This window comes from Lynx canadensis, chromosome C2, assembly GCF_007474595.2.
Source record: "Lynx canadensis isolate LIC74 chromosome C2, mLynCan4.pri.v2, whole genome shotgun sequence".
Lineage (NCBI taxonomy): Eukaryota > Metazoa > Chordata > Mammalia > Carnivora > Felidae > Lynx > Lynx canadensis.
This window is the reverse complement of record NC_044311.2, coordinates 113,080,200-113,100,409: the sequence shown is the minus strand read 5'-3', so window position 1 is coordinate 113,100,409 and position 20,210 is coordinate 113,080,200. Positions and strand designations below refer to the sequence as shown.

The 20,210-nt window shown below is 39.0% G+C and overlaps 1 protein-coding gene across 1 annotated transcript in view; it reads left to right on the top strand.

Moving 5' to 3' along the window:
* Positions 1 to 20,210, top strand: part of CRYBG3 (crystallin beta-gamma domain containing 3) — a 131,154-nt gene that overhangs the window by 74,621 nt on the left and 36,323 nt on the right. Inside the window, exons 13-15 of the mRNA XM_030329299.1 lie at positions 15,737 to 15,879; positions 15,992 to 16,118; positions 17,008 to 17,040. Coding sequence (XP_030185159.1) covers positions 15,737 to 15,879; positions 15,992 to 16,118; positions 17,008 to 17,040 — 303 coding nt within the window. The remainder of the gene's footprint in view (positions 1 to 15,736; positions 15,880 to 15,991; positions 16,119 to 17,007; positions 17,041 to 20,210) is intronic.

Here is a 20,210-nt window from a genome sequence, read left to right as displayed (position 1 = left end):
AAATGGTGGATCTTTCTCAAGATAGACATGTGTATGCATGTATATGCATGTATATTACATGTATATATATAAAATTAGGATTTAGGGGAGCTCAATGATAACAAGTACAGGTATTTTAAGGATAAAGTGTTATATTAATAAAAGAAGGGATGGTGGGGAGCCTGGGTGACTCAGTCGGTTAAGTTCTGACTTCTGCTCAGGTCATGATCTCACAGTTCGTGGGTTTGAGCCCCGCATCGGGCTCTGTGCTGACAGCTCAGGGCCTAGAGCCTGCTTCAGATTCTGTGCCACCCTCTCTCTCTGTTCCTCCCCTGCTCGCGCTCTGTCTCTCTCTCGAAATAAATAAACATGAAAAAAGAAAAATTTTAAAAAGAAGGGATGGTGACAGTGATGTGAAATAAATTCACCCAACTCTCATTTTTATTTAAGAACCTTGTGAAGGTAATGAAAGTAACACATATTGTCAGGTTCCAAAGGTTTACTGTCAAGGAGGGATTAAAAACACAATTATGGGTTATGAATTATAATAAACATTTCAGGTAAAAAGGCTTTCTCTTTTATCCTGAAGTCTCAAATGAAATTTGATCCCTTGATATGAAGTTTTTAATTCCTTGGAAGTTGAGAAGTAAGTAGTAAATGAGAGGTTTTTTTTAATGTATTTTCTTCTGATAGATGCTTTGGTTGTTTTTGACACTGTTTTGCTTGTTCATGTAAGGTGAATGTTTATCCTCGAAATCTATTCTTAGATTAGATTTATAACATATTAAAAGCAGGAGAAAATTGATATTGTTTAGACTTACAGAAGTTGCTAACATTTTCCATAGGTCTAAGACTAATCTACAAACAACGAAATAGTAGGGACAGAGGAAGAGAGTTTGGTTCTCTAGCAGTAATGTCGCACAGAGAGTCGTGACACTGAGGCTTCTCTTTCCAGGAAGCAACTTTATTCCTGCCGGCACCCCTCAGTTGGGCTCGTCCTCAAAGAACTGAGCCCCAAATGCCACGTGGCATAGTTTTTAATGTATTTTTTACTTCTTTGTCTCCCATATATGGTAACACACAAACATGTAGTCTGATTAAGTGGTCTCATGTTACAAGGTCACGAGGGATGTTGTAAAGTGCACTAATAGCAAGGTTGCCTTGAGTTTTTTTGTTTTTTGGTTTTTTTTCTTTATCCTTAGGGAGGGGACCCTACCACATTACCCCCTCTGATGCTCAGACCCCTCTATTTAGGGTCAAAGAGCGTCGTCTTGGTTTAGAGGTTTAAATTTTTATAACATCATTACATGAGTGGCTTTTTTTTTTTTTCTTTAATTATGGCCTCAATGAGATTGGAGGCAGACTACAACCAGGGGAGCTAAGCAAGGTTAGATTAAGCAGCCTCCTAAAATTAGGACGATAATTCCCATGAGGATTTTGAATCCCCTGAGAGTTGAAAATCATCCTCCAAATAACTCCCCAGGCTTTCAGCCGTTCTAGGTCTGGACTGGGACACGAGAAACCTTTTTCATTTGATCCGTGATCTCTTCTTGGACTTTCCTCTCATTACCTATCGGTAGGCAGCAGTTGCTCAAGTTAAATTTTCCATAAACACCTCCCTCAGAAGCAAGCATGTAATCTAAGGCCAAGCAATTTTGATAGATGGCATTGCACATTTTGGTTTGTTGTTTGGCTAGTAAGTTAAGAGCTCTGGCAGTTTCATTGTTACAATTTTTACAACTGCTTGCAGTCTAACTATGCGGTTTAGCATGTAAATAGGAGTGTAGTAGCCTCAATACCCATCCTCTGCCCAGGTGGCAGGGCCATGATACTGTATTATATGCTCCAGAGGCCATTTATTATCTTTTTGAGTATTAATTTGTAAGGCATGCTGCTTTCTTTGAGTCTCCCTGTCCCCATTTACTTGGAATCCCAAATACTTCTCTCTAGCAAGTGGGAGCAGGAAGAAAGATGGATGAGTAGTTTCCAGCACATATGACCCTGACCAGACTGAGGGAAGTAGTATATAGGCTGTCTTTGCACATATCTAGCACAGTCCACCTGGGACTCGCCTTTGGTGCCTGTGTTGACATTGTCTCAGGCCTCTCAGAGATGGGAGAAGTTAGACAAGGGGTGGGGATCTGGCTCAAGGTGACCTGAGGTCCCTCACCATTGGGTTTTTCGGACAGTTGAGTTATAAAATCTTTGGCATAGGCATGCTAAGTTTTTAACAGACGACAATGAAATTTTCTCCACTAGGCAAGACAGTTTTTTTTCCAGTAACTGAGCTTTTAAGAAGCCAAACCCCAATAGTAGGACTGGGGTATTTTGTTTTACTATAAGGTTTGTGGGGATCTAATTTTTAGTCTCTTAAGGCCATTGTTTCCCCCATGTAGGTACCAGTGAAATAGTCTATTCCCAAAAGGAAGGTGAGTGTTAACAAAAACCTCTCATCACATTTTTAGCCAGCCGAGGCAGCCTCTGCCAACCTATGGAAAAGAGTAGAGCAGGAATCACAATGGTAGTGGGAAACAAGGCGTGATAGTGCATCACAGTAAGGAAACATATAGAAAATAAGGACAGTCTTTTGGACTTAAGGACATCGATTCCTCAAGCTTCTGCCATGCATGGGTTAGTCAGCTTCTGGAGTGACTAAAGCAGGGCTGAAGTTTCTTGGAGCCTTTGGAGTTGCATATTGCTTCTTCCATATGGTCAGCTTGCACAGCATTGATAGATCGGGAGCGCATTCCCAGTTTCAAGATGCCAGCTTCACTCTGCTGTGGTGAATCCAGGGACCCACTTCAGCTACCTTTACTGTAGTAGGGGTGGACAAAATGACAGTGAATGGTCCCCTCCAGAGGGCCTTTAGGGGTTGGACATTTTACTACTTTATCCATATTGCATTTCCTGGTTTAAAGGGGTGAGCATCTGTAGGCAGATTCACAGGTAATCGTTCCCTGACCCAGTGGTGAAAGGTGGTTAGGGTAAAGCCAAGGGCCCGTACCTGTTGTTTTAGGATTAGATTGTCTATCTCATTTAGATCCCCTGCTTATGCCCTTGATAATGGGGACAAGGTGCCCATAAAGGATTTTATAAGGGGAGAACCCCATCTGCTTTTTTAGCCTCCCACTTGCAGCTGCAGTCTTTCCCTGAAGGTCCCTTATCTCTCCCTGCCTAATGTTAACCCTTTCCCTATTTATTTCTCCCCTGGCATAGGGCCTGTAACTACTGTTAAGGAACAGGGACAATGACCGTTCTGGCTTCTTCAAGCTAAGGGACGGTATAGGGGTACAGCAGTTAGTCTACCCAAGGGTTGGTCGAATGGCCCACAGTATGGTTTTACAGGAAGGCTGGCAGGTATGAGGTGGCATAAACGTTAGTAGACATAAAGAGAAAAACACAAAGTAAAGATTATATTGACCAATAAGATGGCGTCTTAAGATAATGTCTACAGTTTCCAAACCTGTCAAATAATCTAGGAGAGACCCTGACTTTGTAAACAACATATGTCAGGGAATCTCTCATAACCCAAGTGATGGAGAAGCAGGAGCAGTAAGTAATCAATGGTGGCTCTATTTTTAAGAGTTTGGCCTGTAATCCTTGTGAGGTGTTAGAGTTTTGCTGAGTATAAGCAGACAGTCTGCTTTATTTTGATGTGTAAAACTTTTTTAAGAGCCAGGAGTTCTATTAGAGAAAGAGTCAAGGCAGCCATTTACCATTATTAATTTGTAAATATTTAGGTAAGCCAAACCTGGGTATTATTTTATAAAGCAGAATTTTTATTACTTTTTGTGCCTTTTTTGTCTTGTAGGAGAAGGCCTCTATCCAATTAATAAAAGTATTAACCCATACAAACAGATGGTGGATTTTTTTTTTTTTTTTTTTTTACCTTGGCATCTGAGTGAGACCTAATTGTTAATCTTTCCTGGACAGTTTCCTTGACTGTCTGGGAAAGCAAGTTTGTGGTTGAAAGGATTGTTTCTAAGACGTACTTCACAGCCTGATACTACTTGGAGAACTGTCCTTGACAAATTTTTTCTAGTAAACATCTTTGGGCCATTTGATAAGTTTTGTCCCTCCCTAAATAGAAGCCCTGATGCTGTGTTTTAATCATCTTTTAGCTCTGTGAGCTTGGTAATAGTAATTGCCCTGCTTGTTTGTAACCATTCCAAGGGCTAGAGACAGTGTTTAGGAGTTAGACCCCAGTTTATTTATTTATTTTTTGGAGAGAGTAGGTGTGATTGAGTCTCCTTTAATAATTGATTTAGCAGCAAACTATTTTCCTGAACCCTTTAATATCCAGTTATTTCCAAAACACATATAATATCCAGTAATTTCCAAAAACACATAATTGTTTATCTGTCCTGGAGTTAGTAGCACCATAGTCTCTAATTTAGTTACAATGTTCCTTTCTAGCAAAGGAGTAAGGCTCTCTGGCATTATCAGTAAAGAATGAGAAAAAAGTAGGTTTCCTCATATACATCCCAGGGTCTAAGAGAAAAATTTAGTTTTTCAAAGATGCCTCTAGTTGTCGTGCTGTGTTTGGATAGTTGGCCTGGAGTGGAAAGGAGGACAGAAAGGGTAGCTCTGGTGTTAAGCAGAAAATCAGTTTTCCTTCCATATTTAGAGTTACCTGAGGTTCTGGGTTTCTGATAAACAGTTGGTTTAGGGGAGCCACCGTGAAGAGCCCCAGGCCCCGGTTAGTCCCTTCCAGGGACATTGGTTATCTGAACCCTCACAGATAGAGGTCCCTGAGGGGTGTTCAGCTCTCCAGTGATTGTCTCCACATAGGGGCATGGCTAATGGGGTGTTCATTTTGGTTGTCCCCTCTGAGGACGTTCTCCTTTTCGTGCTCTGAATGGCCATATAAATGGCACTTGGTGCCAGGACCTCAGGAAGTCTGGTCTGATATAGTACGTAAGGCCACAATTAAGGCCTCAGATTTTTTTTTTTAAGCTTCCTTTTCTGTTTTGTTTGTAATACCCAATTGGCAGCTTATAAGAGCTCCTCCAGAGTCCCTTCAAGGCCAACAGCCAATTTTTGCATTTTTCTCTGAATATCTAGGGCTGACTGAGTGACAAATTTGTTCTTTAAAGTTATCTCAGCCTTAGGGGTATCAGGGGAGATAGCCGTATATTTAATGAGAGCCTCCCTCAACCTCTCCAGGAAGGCCGTTGAGCTCTCATTTTGTGTTTGTAAGATAGTGGCTAATTTAGCATAATTTAAGGGTTAAATCTTATATTTCCTTAATTTTTTTTAAAACATCTGTCTCATTAAGAGTCTGACTTAACAAAATTATTATATCTTAATTTTTTTAAGGCCCAAAAACAATGAACATAGGGGTATTCTCCCCATTTCCTTCACATTTGCAAAACACCTCCTATTGTAGGATAGTATTGTTATTGATATGTTCCTCTGGGGGCCAGGTTCCCTCTTCCAATTTGTATGGGAGCCAAGCCTTTATGCAAAGAAATGAATCATAAGGCATTCCAATGGAGTAATGGCCTTGGATGGGGAATTACCCATTTATAGGAAAAAGGAAGAAAGTTGTCCCTTATCTCAATTTCCTATAGCCTGCCAGGAGAAACCTCACCTCCTGGCCCCTTGTTTCAGCTGGCTATGCGATTGGCAGCCAAAAGCCCTGTCAGTCTCTGAGTTGCTGGGAGTAGTCATTCTTAACCAGGCTTGACTCTACCTCTGAGAGCTGGCCTGGTCTTTCCTGTTTTTTGTTTTGTTTTGTTGTTTTAACCCCTCCATTTCCTGCCTGTAGGACCTTGGGGGTATGTTGGAGGTATGGACTGTGACCAAGCAATATTTTCTTGGTTGTTGTAGGATGCACTAATTTTATTTTGGCCCAGCAGTAACTTACATATCAATCATTGGCCATTGAGGGAAGGGGTTAAAGAGCCAAAGTCAAGGTCTATTTCCCTGCCTTTCTCAACAATGCCCACATAAATGTTTCAGCCATGTGGATATCCATTTTTGGCATACAACGGGCTAAGTTTAGTAAAATGGCTCCCATGTATCTTAGTAAAAGCCCTTCATTTATCATCCATCCCTCACATGGCAAAGGCGTCCATTCCTCTGCTGAACAGGAATAACACAAATGTGGAGGATTTGGAGGCTGGCACCAGAGTATTGCCATCATTTTCCCAGCCTTTGGATCAAACGAGGAGGAATTTTAATCTTAACCCCGTGTACTTTTAAAATCCATTTATTTTAACCTTGGTCCTTCCTGACCACACATTAAATGTCTTTTTAAAGATTTTTCTTCACAAACCTTCTACAACTTTTCTTTGCATTTAGATTTTGTCCCAAGCCATTTCTCTCCAAATAACCAGTCTCATTTAGGACAAAATTACTTTCTTTTACCTTCAAAACAATATATATTTCTATTTCTTATATTTTTTTTATATTTCCTACTTATCTACATACAGAGTTGCTTTTCTAATTTTTATCAGTTTTAACTACATGTAGCAGAATTTTAACTCTTAGAAACCTTAGTCTCCAGTGAAAACTAAGTAGTAACCAATTACGAACTCTGTTACATCAGAATTTTTTTTTTAGATGGCAAACTTACGAATACATTAAGCACAAAGCATGTTTTTTTTTTTAACAATTCCAAATACCCTTAGTTTTTTGCAACGAGAAGCACAAACCTACATCTAGTAAATAGGGCTTTAATCTCTTGTTAGATATCTAATGAATTAAATCTCAATTTATCATGCGAGCAAAACTTTAACATTTTAGGTTACCAAAGACTTTGAAAGCTATCTTAAGGATTACGCATGAAAACTTTGAGACAGACAAAATTAAGCATCACTTTAAGTCATCCTTTTGTTAGCAAATTAGAACAGAGATAACATGAACCTATTTGACCTTCAGCAAATCTAGGTTGAATAAAAGTTTGTTTCTGTGTGTGTGTGTGTGTGTGTGTGTGTGTGTGTGTGTGTGTTTAATGTTGATAAATACTGTCTTAAACTAACAAACTTAAATTAGCTTAAACACTGAATACGTTTTACCTGGGTCCGTGAAACACAATTTGTTCCCTTCCCCATGGTTAATCTTTACCTGGAACATTGGTGGGGAAATCTGACATGGAATTCTTTGATCCTGGACATTTGGGTGGGAGGAGGAGCTGATGGTGCCAGAGGCATTGAGGAGCCAGTTATGCAGGCCACCCCCCAAGTGGTGTAGAAACAGGAGGGGTGGGGGCGGGGGGGGTGGAGGAAACGCAGAAGAGACAAGGTGCCAGCGGAAGGCAAAGAAAGAGAATTCGCAGTTTTAAATCTTGTCAGCTTGGACAGAGGAGCAGGCACCAGTTTCTTTTGTTTTCCACCAGTGGACTTAGGCAGTAAATGTCAGTCCAGAGAAGGCAAGGAATTTCCCTGAAACAAAAGGAGTTTTGGCAGCTGCTTGGGAATATCCCTTAAAGTCCCTGTTCTGATATAGAATAACCAGAGACACTTGGCTCTAATTATCATAGTCATTGATCCAGGAAATAGAGAAAAGTCCCCAAACACAGTCACATGGTGACTCCAACCTGCCACCCAGCGCCCAGTGCCTTAAAGTTGCAGCTTTGTTCCTTGTCCCTTGTGGAATTACTAGTGCGACTCTGGGAGGTGATCAGGCTCCCCTTCTGCCTCTTGCAGGTCTACCAAAACGAACCCGGGTTTTTACCAGTCTGATGGGTGCTCCCTTAGCTGGTTCCTGAGCCTCATGGGTTCCATTAGTGCACACAGGGTCCTCTCCCCAGCACTCCAGGAGGGCTAGTCTCCTTCGGATCAAGTGCTCTGCTGGCGCCAGCCTCTCCTGGTGCCCCGATGGTTCGCATTCCCAGTGGCAAAGGAGGTGGCAACTCACCGACTCTGAATCCTGGACGAGCCCCCAAGTGATGTAGCAGGATTCTTGCACAGAGAGTCATGAAACCGAGGCTTTTCTTTTCAGGAAGCAACTTCATTCCTGCTGGCACTGCTCAGTTGGGTTTGTACCCAAAGAACTGAGCCCCAAATGCCATATGGCACAGGTTCTTATATATTTTTTATTTCTTTGTCTCCCACATATGGTGACACACAAACTTACTCTGATTAAGTGGTCTTATGTTACAGGGTGGGGATGGAGGTTGTCAAGTATTACAAATAACAAGGTTGCCTTGAGGTGTTTTTTTCTTTTTTTTTTTCTTCTTTCTTTGGAAGGGGACCCTACCACAGTTCTTTTTAAAAATAACGTATTCTGGGGGCGCCTGGGTGGCGCAGTCGGTTAAGCGTCCGACTTCAGCCAGGTCACGATCTCGCGGTCCGTGAGTTCGAGCCCCGCATCAGGCTCTGGGCTGATGGCTCAGAGCCTGGAGCCTGTTTCCGATTCTGTGTCTCCCTCTCTCTCTGCCCCTCCCCCGTTCATGCTCTGTCTCTCTCTGTCCCAAAAATAAATAAACGTTGAAAAAAAAAATTAAAAAAAAAAAAAAATAACGTATTCTGGGGTTCTTGGGTGGCTCAGTCAGTTAAGCATCTGACTTCGGCTCAGGTCATGATCTCATGGTTTGTGAGTTCGAGCCCTGTGTCAGGCTCTGTACTGACAGCTCAGAGCCTGGAGCCTGCTTCAGATTCTGTGTCTTCCTCTCTCTCTGCACCTCCCTGCTCACACTGTCTCCCTCTTTCCCAAAAATAATAAACATTAAAAAAAAAGTTAAAAAATAATGTATTCTGTATTTTCCAATTAAAAAGTATATCTGTTACAAAGTTTTGTAAAAAAGGTAGGTTAAAAATCCAATTTCTCTGGACCCAACCACTCTTGAGTTTTTTTCCTACTAGTCTTCTTTTATGAAAAGTTGGGGGGGTGGTTTGCATGCTTATCGTCTTATCAGTTTTATAAGTGAGAGGTTTTGTCCTATTCTTTCATCCTGACAGTGATTAAGGTGAGTAGATAAATAGATTTTGACTTAAATTCAGTCTCTGCCCCTCAGTAGCTGTGTTACTTCAAGCAAATTACTCCCCTTTCTTAGCTGGAAAATGAGAATGATGGTAATATAATCTCATGTGGTAGCTCTTTTGGAAATAAAACACATAAAGCTCTTGGCCAGTAGTAAGTATATTCCATCAGGTAGATGTATAAAGATTTATGCTTATGCATCGTTTGGGTATTTGCACTATTTACAACTTCTTGGTATTACAAAAAAAAATTCATCTTTGAATATAAATTCCCCATCATTTAGTTTTAGGAAACTTTTGCTAGCTAAAAAAAAGAATTTTACCAAAAATACCAGAGAGTTAAACAATATCACTCTTTTAAAATGTATTTGTAAATTATTTTCAACTTCCGGTCATGCCATCATTACATCGTGGTTTTCTTCACCAAGGTTTTTAGGGTCTCAGCCAACATGGCAGAGAAGTAGGAGGATCCGTACTTCCCGTGACTTGCCAACAAAGAAGTGCAGAAGCCAAAAGACTGTGAACACCAGAGCCTAGGAGGAAAAGAGACTGAATCTAGTAGGAAGAAAATGGGGAAGCTTGAAAGAAGATAGGGCTACTCCAAGGAACAAATCAAAGCACACCTAGTGGAGGATCGAAAATATCACTATGAGTAGGGTAATAAAATAACCAAACACAACAACAGAGAGCAAGTAACAATCTCCGAAAAAACAACTCCTGAAGGGACAGGCCCTGGACAGTGTATGACCCTCTTTTAATATAGCAGTGCTCGCAGGTGCAAAGACCACAACAAGCTTTTAAAATGCATAAGGGACAGGGGCGCCTGGGTGGCGCAGTCGGTTAAGCGTCCGACTTCAGCCAGGTCACGATCTCGCGGTCCGGGAGTTCGAGCCCCGCGTCAGGCTCTGGGCTGATGGCTCAGAGCCTGGAGCCTGTTTCCGATTCTGTGTCTCCCTCTCTCTCTGCTCCTCCCCCATTCATGCTCTGTCTCTCTCTGTCCCAAAAATAAATAAACGTTGAAAAAAAAAAAATTTAAAAAAAAAATGCATAAGGGACAGAAAACTAGCAAAAATGATGAAACGCAAGAATTCTCCTCAAAACAAATCCCAAGAAATAGCAACAGCTAACGAATTGATCAAAACCTATTTAACCAATATAACTGAACAAGAATTTAGAATAATAGTCATAAAATTAATTGCTGGGTTGAAAAAAGCATAGAGACAGCAGAGAATCTATTGCTACAGAGATCAAGGGACTAAAAAATAGTCATGATGAATTAAAAAATGTTATAAATGAGATGGAAAATAAAATGGAAGCGGCCACAGCGTGGATTGAAGAGGCAGAGGGGAGAATAGGTGAAGTAAAAGATAAAATTATGGAAAAAGAGGAAGCTGAGAAAAAGATTAAAAAATCCAGGAGTATGAGGGGAGAATTAGAATTCGAGAGAACTAAGTGATGCAATCAAATGGAACAATATCCGTATCATAGGAATTCCGGAAGTAGAGAGAGAGAAGGGGGCTGAAGGTATACTTGAACAAATCATAGCTGAGAACTTCACTGATCTGGGAAAGGAAACAGGCATTGAAATCCAAGAGGTACAAAGAACTCCCTTCAGACGTAACTTGAATCGATCTTCTGCACGACATATCATAGTGAAACTGGCAAAATACAAGGATAAAGAGAGAATTCTGAAAGCAGCTAGGCATAAAAGGGCCTAACATACAAAGGTAGACACATGAGGATAGTAGCAGACCTATTTACTGAAACTTGGTAGGGCAGAAAGGAATGGCAGGAAATCTTCAATGTGATGAACAGAAAAAAAATGCAACCAAGAATCCTTTACCCAGCAAGTCTGTCATTCAGAATAGAAGGACAGAATAGAAGGACAGATAAAGGTTTTCCCAAACAAACAAAAACTGAAGGAATTCATCACCACTAGACTAGCCTTACAAGAGATCCTAAGGGGGATTCTGTGAGCGAAATGTTGCAAGGACCACAAAGTACCAGAGACACCACTACAAGCATGAAACCTTCAGATATCACAATGACTCTAAACCCATATCTTTCAATAATAACACTGAATGTAAAAGGACTAAATGCTCCAACCAAAAGACATAGGGTATCAGAATGTATAAAAAACAAGACCCATCTATTTTCTGTCTACAAGAGACTCATTTTAGACCAGAGGACACCTTCAGATTGAAAGTGAGGGGGTGGAGAACTATCTATCATGCTACTAGAAGTTAAAAGAAAGCTGGAGTAACCATACTTGTATCAGACAACCTAGACATTAATTTAAAGGCTGTAACAAGAGATGAAGAAGGGCATTATATAAAAACTATGGGGTCTATCCATCAGGAAAAGCTAACAGTTATAAATGTCTATGCACCGAATTCGGTACCACCAAAATATAAAACAATCACAAACATAAGCAACCTTATTGATAAGAATGTGGCAATTGCAGGGGACTTTAATACTCCACTTACAGCAATGGATAGATCGTCTAGACAGAGAATCAATAAAGAAACAAGGGCCCCAAATGATACATTGGATCAGATGGACTTGAATGGAAATACAAAAATCCAAATGCTTTGGGATGCAGAGAAGGCATTTCCGAGAGGAAAATACACTGCAATCCAGGCCTATCTCAAGAAACAAGAAAAATCCCAAATACAAAATCTAACAGCACACCTAAAGGAACTAGAAGCGGAACAACAAAGACACCCCAAACCCAGCAGAAGAAGAGAAATAATAAAGATCACAGCAGAAATAATATAGAATCTAAAAAAACAGAGCAGATAAGTGAAATCAACAGTTGGATTCTTGAAAAAATAAAATTGATAAACCTCTAGCCAGGCTTCTCAAAAAGAAAAGGGAGAGGACCCAAATAGATAAAATCATGAATGAAAATGGAATTATTACAACCAATCCATCAGAAATACAAGCAATTATCAGGGAATACTATGAAAAATTATATGCCAACAGACTGGACAACCTGAAAGAGATGGACAAATTCCTAAACACCCACACACTTCCAAAACTCAAACAGGAAGAAATAGAAAACTTGAACACACCCATAACCAGCGAGAAATTGAATCAGTTATCAAAAATCTCCCAACAAATAAGAATCCAGGACTAGATGGCTTCCCTGGGGAATACTACCAGACATTTAAAGCAGAGATAATGCCTATCCTTCTCAAGCTGTTCCAAAAAATAGAAAGGGAAGGAAAACTTCCAGACTCCTTCTATGAAGCCAGCATTACTTTGATTCCCAAACCAGACAGAGACCCAGCAATAAAAGAGCACTACAGGCCAATATCCCTGATGAATGTGGATGCAAAAATTTTCAATAAGATACTAGCATATTGAATTCAATAGGATATAAAAAGAATTATTTACCATGATCAAGTGGGATTCATTCCTGGGCTGCAGGGCTGGTTCAACATTGGCAAATCAATCAATGTGATACATCACATTAATAAAAGAAAAGATAAGAACCATATGATCCTGTCAATTGATGCAGAAAGCATTTGACAGAATACAGCATCCTTTCCTAATAAAGACCCTCGAAAGAGTCAAGATAGAAGGAACATACTGAAACATCGAAAAGCCATTTATGAAAAGCCCACAGCTAATTATGATCCTCAATGGGGAAAAACTTAGAGCTTTCCCCCTGAGGTCAGGAACACGACACGGATGTCCACTCTCACCGCTGTTGTTTAACATAGTGTTGGAAGTTCTAGCATCAGCAATCAGACAACAAAAAGAAATCAAAGGCATCAAAATTGGCAAAGATGAAGTCAAGCTTTCCCTTTTCACAGATGACATGATACTATACATGGAAAACCCGACAGATTCCCCCAAAAGTCTGCTAGAGCTGATACATGAATTCAGTAAAATCGCAGGATACAAAATTAATGTACAGAAATCAGTTGCATTCTTATAAACTAATAATGAAGCAACAGAAAGACAAATAAAGGAACTGATCCCATTCACAATTGCACCAAGGATCGTAAAAGATCTTGGAATAAACCTAACCAAAGATGTAAAAGATCTGTATGCTAAAAACTATAGAAAGCTTATGAAGGAAATTGAAGAAGATACAAAAAAATGGAAAAACATTCCATGCTCATGGATTGGAAGGATAAGTATTATTAAAATGTTAATACTTCCCAAAGCAATCTACACATTTAATGCAATCCCAATCAAAATTGCACCAGCATTCTTCTCGAAGCTAGAACAAGCAATCCTAAAATTTGTATGGAACCACAAAAGACCCCGAATAGCCAAAGTAATATTGAAGAAGAAGACCAAAGCGGGAGGCATCACAACCCCACACTTTAGCTTCTACTAGAAAGCTGTAATCATCAAGACAGCATGGTATTGGCACAAAAACAGACACATAGACCAATGGAATAGAATAGAAACCCCAGAACTAGACCCACAAACGTATGGCCAACTCATCTTTGACAAAGCAGGAAAGAATATCCAATGGAAAAAAGACAGTCTCTTCCAAAAATGTTGCTGGGAGAACTGGACAGCAACATGCAAAAGGTTAAATCTAGACCACTTTCTCACACCATTCGCAAAAATAAACTCAAAATGGATAAAGGACCTGAATGTGAGACAGGAAACCATCAAAACCCTAGAGGAGAAAGCAGGAAAAAACCTCTCTGACCTCAGCCGCAGCGATTTCTTACTCAACACATCTCCAAAGGCAAGGGAATTAAAAGCAAAGATGAACTCTTGGGACCTCATCAAGATAAAAAGCTTCTGCACAGCAAAGGAAACAGTCAACAAAATAAAAGACAACCAATGGATTGGGAAAAGATATTTGCAAATGACGTATCAGACAAAGGGCTAGTATCCAAAATCTATAAAGAGCTTACCAAACTCCACACCTGAAAAACAAATAATCCAGTAAAGAAATGGGCAGAAAACATGAATAGACACTTCTCTAAAGAAGACATCCAGATGGCCAACAGGCACATTGAAAAGAAGCCCAACATCACTCCTCATGAGGGAAATATAAATCAAAACCACACTTAGATACCACCTCACGCCAGTCAGAGTGGCTAAAATGAACAAATCAGGAGACTATAGGTGCTGGCGAGGACATGGAGAAATGGGAACCCTCTTGCACTGTTGGTGGGAATGTAAACTGGTGCAGCCACTCTGGAAAACAGTGTGGAGGTTCCTCAAAAAATTAAAAATAGAAATACCCTATGACCCAGCAATAGCACTGCTAGGAATTTGCCCAAGGGATACAGGAGTGCTGATGCATAGGGGCACTTGCACCCCAATGTTTATAGCAGCACTTTCAACAATAGCCAAATTATGGAAAGAGCCTAAATGTCCATCAACTGATGAATGGATAAAGAAGATGTGGTTTGTATATACAATGGAATACTACTTGGCAATGAGAAAGAATGAAATCTGGCTTTTTGTAGCAATGTGGTTGGAAGTGGAGAGTATTATGCTAAGTGAAATAAGTCAGGCAGAGAAAGACAAAAAGCATTTGTTTCACTCTTATGTAGATCCTGAGAAACTTAATAGAGGGCGGGGGGGGAAGGGAAGAGGGGAAAAAAAAAGAAGTTACAGAGGGAAGGAGGCAAATGATAAGAGACACTTGAATACTGAGAACAAACTGAGGGTTGACGGGGGGTGAGGGAGAGGGGAAAGTGGGTGATGGGCATTGAGTAGGGCACCTGTTGGGATGAGCACTGGGTGTTGTATGGAAACCAATTTGACAATAAATTATATATATAAATTAATAAATAAAAATATTACAGAAAATAGTTTCTTTTAGTATTAAGTGCCAGAGGCTCCATAAATAAATAAATAAATAAATAAATAATAAATAAATAATAAATAAATAATTTTCTAAAATTGCTATCCAATTTATATGTATATATATTTTTTACATTTATTCATTTTTTGAGAAGCACAAGCAGGTAAGGGGCAGAGAGAGGGAGACACAGAATCAGAAGCAGGCTCCAGGCTCTGAGTTGTCAGCACAGAGCCCAACGTGGGGCTTGACCTCAAGAACAACAAGATTATGACCAGGGCCAAAGTCAGATGTGTAACCAAGTGAGCCACCCAGGTGCCCCCATCCAATTTATTTTTTTACCAGGAATATTTCCAGATAAAACTGGATTTTTACAACCTCCTTATTTTAAAAAATGAAAATTGTATCTAAGGATTTTAATTTGAATTTCTTAATTTTTACTGGTGAAATTGGACTTTTGCATATTTGTTTTTAATGCCAATCTTTTTTGTGAATTGTCTGTGTCCTTCGTGGATTTATCAACTTGGATCTTAAATTTTTTCTGATATTTTTGTTGTAAATATATTATCTATAAAAACTTCAAAATTTTCCTCTCATTTTAACTTTTTAACCTATGGTCAAGGAAATTTCATTTTTTCTTTTACATTTAAGCTTATAAAATCCTCTCCCACAAAATGTCCACTGTACATTTTGTATTTACTCTTGGCTCCATGTTGTGGCTTCACTTTTGAGGCACAAGTGAAACTTTGGTTTCCTTTATAAGTAGTGTAACATATAATAGCCTGTAAGTCCCAGCCATTTACCAACTCTTGATTAATTTCCACTTATATAACAATGTTGATTTCCTGATTAAAGTAAATTGGGATTTATTTTTTTCTTTAAGCTTTAAAAGTAATAACTATCAAAATTGTTTCCAGTCACATTTAAAATTCCTCCTGGAGTTATGTGTGTGAAATCTCAAGTATGAAAATTGTGCAAAGGTAGAACAATCTATAGAACAAAATCCTTATGCTCTCTTTAACTTTCTTCTTCCTCTTTTTAGAATTTTATAGAATCCTCTATCACACTATTTGAATCTGACCTAGAAAGTGGGAAGTTTATTGACATTACAAATCAGGAAATTTCTGACTTGGAAGAAATCGGCTTTGGCAGTGAAACCAGATCCATTCACGTTAAAAGTGGCGTGTAAGTTTTCTCCCATTCTGAGAACTTTGAGAGGTTCTTTGGTTTTAAAATTGTTGGTTTGTTTGCTCGATTCTGTATCATCTCTGTTCTTTTTCTTTTTTTTTCCTGCTAGATGGGTTGCCTACCAGCAGAAGTTCTTTTGTGGAGAACAGTACATTTTAGAGAAAGGAAAATACAAATGCTTTTTTGACTGGGGAGGATCAAATAATATAATCATGTCCATACGACCTATCCAACTGGTGAGTCAGCTATGACCATAACCAATTCTAGAGCATGTAACAGTGTACAGCTAAACACGTAGAACAGGCTTTTTAAACGTGAAACTGCTGGATTATGTTATGTGAATATACAGAGAAAACGAAATAGCATATTAATTGCTTTAGATTCTTTAGGGAGCTGATAGTAGGTGGTATCAACACATCAATGAGATGCCTGTAATTTGATCACTTCATTCATTTAACAGTGTTTATTTGGTGCTTCATATGCCAGACACTACTGATCACTGGAGATAAAAGATGAATAGGATCGCCCTGATGGGTCTCAGTCTCTTTGAGGAGATTGATATATAGATGACTGATTGTAGTGTGATGAGTGAGGAGCTGAGGTGTGTAGGCAGTGCGGGGGAACCTGTGAAGGAGCACTCAGAGCCTGGGAGTTGGGCAGCAGGCCTCTTCTCAAGAAGAGGTTGTGTTGAGTGATATCTTTAGGGTTAAAAGCAGTTTAGTCACACGATGACGTGGGGCAGAAAAAGCAGTCCTCAAAGAGGGAATAATCTCATGTACAAAATCATGAAGTTAGGAAAGAGTGTGGTTAGGAGAGTGTTCTGTGTGTAACAACACAGAACAAGAAGGGTGCCCATGAAATAGTGGTGGGAAAGGTAATGACAGGAAGCTCAGACTCTGTTTGATGGACATTGAGGCACATATTTTTTCCCAGCTACATTACTCAAAAGGAATTAGTAATGAGTACTAAAATCAAGATAATTCAGTGATTTGAAGGTCATAACTAGTTCAAGAAATCTAGTAAATTACTTTTTTTTTCATTTTTCAAATGGTATTTTCAAACTTTCGAAAAGATAAGTAAGATTATATGATTACAATTTTTAAAATGTTTTAATATATGTTTCAGGAACCACTTGGAATAAATGAGCCTCCCCATTTGGTATGTTTGAAAATTTTTTTATTTACTAAAAACATTTGTGCCCTTTGTCTCAATATCTCAATTCTTTGTTTCCCTCAGATAAATTTCTTATGTCTATATGACAGGACAGTTTATATCGTACTTGGTACCCACAGGCAGAAGAGTGTCCCTCTTCGTTACTGGTTGCATTGGCCTGGACTTACCATATTTCCTTTTGGTTTCTCCTCATAGAGCTTTAACTCTGACCTCTTTGGGGTCATTTTGAATCTCTGCCACTCTTTTCCTATTGCCCGTTCATTTTTCAATGTCATATATATTTTTTTAAGTTTATATATTTATTTTGAGAGAGTGTGCATGTACACATGGTCAAATGAGGGAAAGGCAGAGATTGAGGGGGAGAGAAATCCCAAGCAGGCCCTGGCACTGCCAGCACAGAGCCTGACACAGGGCTGGATCTCACAAACCGTGAGATCATGACCTGACCCGAAATCTAGAATCTGATGCTTTAACCAACTGAACCACCTAGGTGCCCCCATTCAGTGTCACATTCTTATTCAGCACAGTATGTTATCCTGTGTTTGGAGGAGCAAACTTAACATGGAAAAATGGCTGTCTTGGCATGCTTATTATGTAAATGTATTTCTAATACCTAAATCACATATTTCCTAAAAGTGCTAGCAAAGTTGCAGCCCTGCTTGTTTATTTCTAGTGTGTTCATGGATTGAAGGATTGAACAATACTCTGGAGCCTAACGGTTGTTTATGATCCATTGAGGGCTACAAATTATGCTTAATTTGTGCTTGTGATAAGTCTGTAAGGTCAAAATTAATCCCAGTTATTGATGAGAAAGCCAAGATTTGAAATTTAAGTGTCGGGGCGCCTGGGTGGCGCAGTCGGTTAAGCGTCCGACTTCAGCCAGGTCACGATCTCGCGGTCCGTGAGTTCGAGCCCCGCGTCAGGCTCTGGGCTGATGGCTCGGAGCCTGAAGCCTATTTCCGATTCTGTGTCTCCCTCTCTCTCTGCCCCTCCCCCGTTCATGCTCTGTCTCTCTCTGTCCCAAAAATAAATAAACGTTGAAAAAAAAAATTTAAAAAAAAAACAAAAAAAACAAAAAAAGAAATTTAAGTGTCATTTCACACAGCTAGAAATAACAAAATAGGCATTTTTTAGTATCTGACTCCACTCAAACCACATTTTCAGGATTTTACATCAGAGTAAGACCTGTGGTATAATCAGTACATCCATAGAAGGGAGAGGGGATAAGAGACATTGCTTCCTTCCTCTGTCTCACTTTAAATAACAGATTTGGGAAAAGAAGCCAATTGAGTGATTAAGCTTAAATACTGGACATTTGCTGGCTTTAAATGAAGCTAAATCTTTTTCTCTGAGTGTGTATGTTTTTCATGCTAGTGTTTATGTATTTCAAGTCAACTTCGTTGTAACCATGTTTCTGTTAACAGTATGTTTTCAGGTTTTCTTATTTTCTGATTAGTTCAAGTCCTATTGGGAACATTTCCTTTTTGAATATAATTGAGTTGTTGATTCAGAGACACTTCCTGCCAGATTTGTATTTTGAATCTTTGAAAACTCCAACAGCAGACTTTTAAAGCACTTGTACAGGAATCAACATGAGTAAAGAGTTAAACAGAGATAATTCCAAACTGCACATTTTCTAAGTTTTTAAGTGCAGATAAAAGTCACATTCTTTTAAGTGCTGTTTTTCCCTCCTACATTCCTGTTCTTTTTTATGGACTTCCTTGTTTGGAGCAGATTGCTCCGAGGATTTTCTTTATAGTATTTCCAGTCCAACTTGAAGAGAAAGGAAGCAGCAGGAAACGCCCAGTGAAATGAGCCCCACTTCATATTTCTGGATATGGCTCAGCCATAGCCTTGTGAAATAAGTGTTTCTGACAGGTATATGATAGCTGAGTATTTAGTAACGTGAAGAAGACAAAGCCTCCTTAGTTTACCCAGTATCAAAGCTCTTATTATTTCTATTGGACCACATTTTCAGAATGTTTTGCTTGTTTTTACTTAGGGGAAAGGATCTTGGCTGACACTCTGGTTCCATTCAGTAACTAGAAAGTATTTTCTTCTTCACAAATAGCTGTGATAGTCATATTGACTATTTCAGATGTTATTTTCGCTGAGGAATAAGGAAATGACATCTCAGAGTTGAAGTAAAAGAAGAATTTTTTTTTTTCTTTTTTTGTGCTGGTGATTTTAAAGGGAACCTCAAGCAACCTAAGAAGGGAAACGCCAGAATATGTATGTATACAGAGATAAATACACATCATGAATGTTCCTCTAATAAATATATTAGTTCTGATGTGTTACCATATTATGATGAGATCTGTTTTATTTGAGACCCAGAACACTTCCTTTAATGCAGAAGATTATTATTTTACCTATGGCTGAAGATCAATCACTAAGTCTAATTGCCAACTCAAAATATACAGCATCATTATATAGTTCTTCATAATACCACTGGCATTTAATTTTTTCATTTTTTCCCCAAATAAAAACAGAATATGAATTATGTTCATAATTTCATCACCTCTTTGTCTTAGCAGAACATCAGACATCTCACTAGATTAAATCTTATAAAAGTGAGTTTAGCTTTCAAAGAGGTATAGTCAGGCACCATTCTCTAGAAATTCTAAACAGTTATTCCCTTTGATACAACTGAGGACCTTTTTTTCTTCCTAGAATCTTTTTCAAGTGCATTTGCAAATATTATTAGAAGTTTTGATTTCTTTAAATTTTGAGCCTCTGTTCCATTTTATATATGATTCTATCTGAGAAAAAGCAACTCTAGATATTTTCTTGTATTGGATAGTTTGGCCACATTGAATTTTAGAGTGATCACAGCATCTATAACAGTTGGGGTTACTGTTACCCTGTATGGGGGACAGGAAAGTGACAGCTTTAGGCTAGTAAGATTCAGGGGTACCAGAGGAAAACACTTCTTCATGGTGCTACAACCAGATCATTTTTACAGAATCCAAAGACCAGAAATACTCAGGAAGAGCTAATTATCTAAGTAAAGAAAACCCTTTATGAGTAATCAGGGAAATAAAATTATTGTGTAGTAAACATTTGATGTGAGGAGTACAAAACAGGACAGTAGGAGACAGTGTGATGTAATAGTAGAATAGAAACAAATAGAAACAAGACTGTTCTTTGTTTAA